Genomic DNA, 972 nt, shown 5'->3' with positions numbered 1-972 from the left:
TGTGGCTTTCCCCAAAATCTCCTAATTCCGATCATCCTCTACACTATATTTTGAGCTACAGTGCCCCCTCTCAAACTGCACTAAGCGCCAATAACCTGTCTCTCCATTGTTTCAAATTTGGTAATGTTGGCGCACGACTGCACAACCAAATTTGTCTTTCATTGACACACATTTGAATAGTTTATAACACTTGTTTTGGTGAAGATATAAATGATAAAATTGTTATTTCTTCCTAGCTCAATTTATATGACATAGTTCAAATTCAAGAGTTAAAAGTAGAAATTTCTTTATCCTAATTTATTCCTATGTTTTTTAAAAATATTTTAAATTATTAGTTCTTGTACCATACTTTTTATTAATTTCTAAATATGTAAATTATTCTTAAAAAATATTAAAGATGGTATGTTCAAATGCATGATTAAAATAGTTTAAGAACGATTTCAGCCAGAACTCTCCAACTGCTACAATACTCTTCTTCTTCCTATTTAACTTCTTCTCCATTAAAACTGACCTAAAAAAAAATTCCACTCTCTTTTAGTTGTTTGATTTCATAGGCAAAGTATTCTCTCCTCTTATTGTATTCATAACTATTTTTTGTCGATGTGGATCTCACAGCAACATTAAGATACTAACCTTGTCGACGATGCTAAACAAGATGAGCAAAATATGACAGCAAACAAAACCCTAGGAAATTTCAAAGTGAAATTTAAGATACTAACCTTGTAGACGATGCTAAACAAGATAAAGCAAAATATGGCAGCAAACAAAACCCTAGGAAATTTCAAATCAGTAAGAAAAATGCGAATAAAATCCTAACAAAATAAAGAAACGAATATCATTACCACTTTGAAATTAAAGGGTTATGTTGTGAGATTGGAGAAAAAAATTGGCCGGAAAGAGAAGGGAGACCCTGAACTAGGGGTGTTCACTGGTTGGTTTGGATCGGTTATTGGTCAAAACCAAAACCAAATC

At 32.0% G+C, this 972-nt stretch overlaps 1 protein-coding gene across 1 annotated transcript in view; it reads right to left on the bottom strand.

Moving 5' to 3' along the window:
* The window catches only part of LOC125843008 (receptor-like serine/threonine-protein kinase At1g78530), a 7153-nt gene extending 7046 nt beyond the window's left edge, over positions 1-107 (bottom strand). The window contains exon 1 of the mRNA XM_049522263.1: positions 96-107. Coding sequence (XP_049378220.1) covers positions 96-107 — 12 coding nt within the window. The remainder of the gene's footprint in view (positions 1-95) is intronic.
* Between the last annotated feature and the right edge of the window lie 865 nt (positions 108-972).

Source organism: Solanum stenotomum, chromosome 10 (genome assembly GCF_019186545.1).
Source record: "Solanum stenotomum isolate F172 chromosome 10, ASM1918654v1, whole genome shotgun sequence".
NCBI classification, from domain to species: domain Eukaryota; kingdom Viridiplantae; phylum Streptophyta; class Magnoliopsida; order Solanales; family Solanaceae; genus Solanum; species Solanum stenotomum.
Note: the sequence above shows the minus strand (reverse complement) of the source record. Positions and strands in the feature narration are given on the sequence as shown.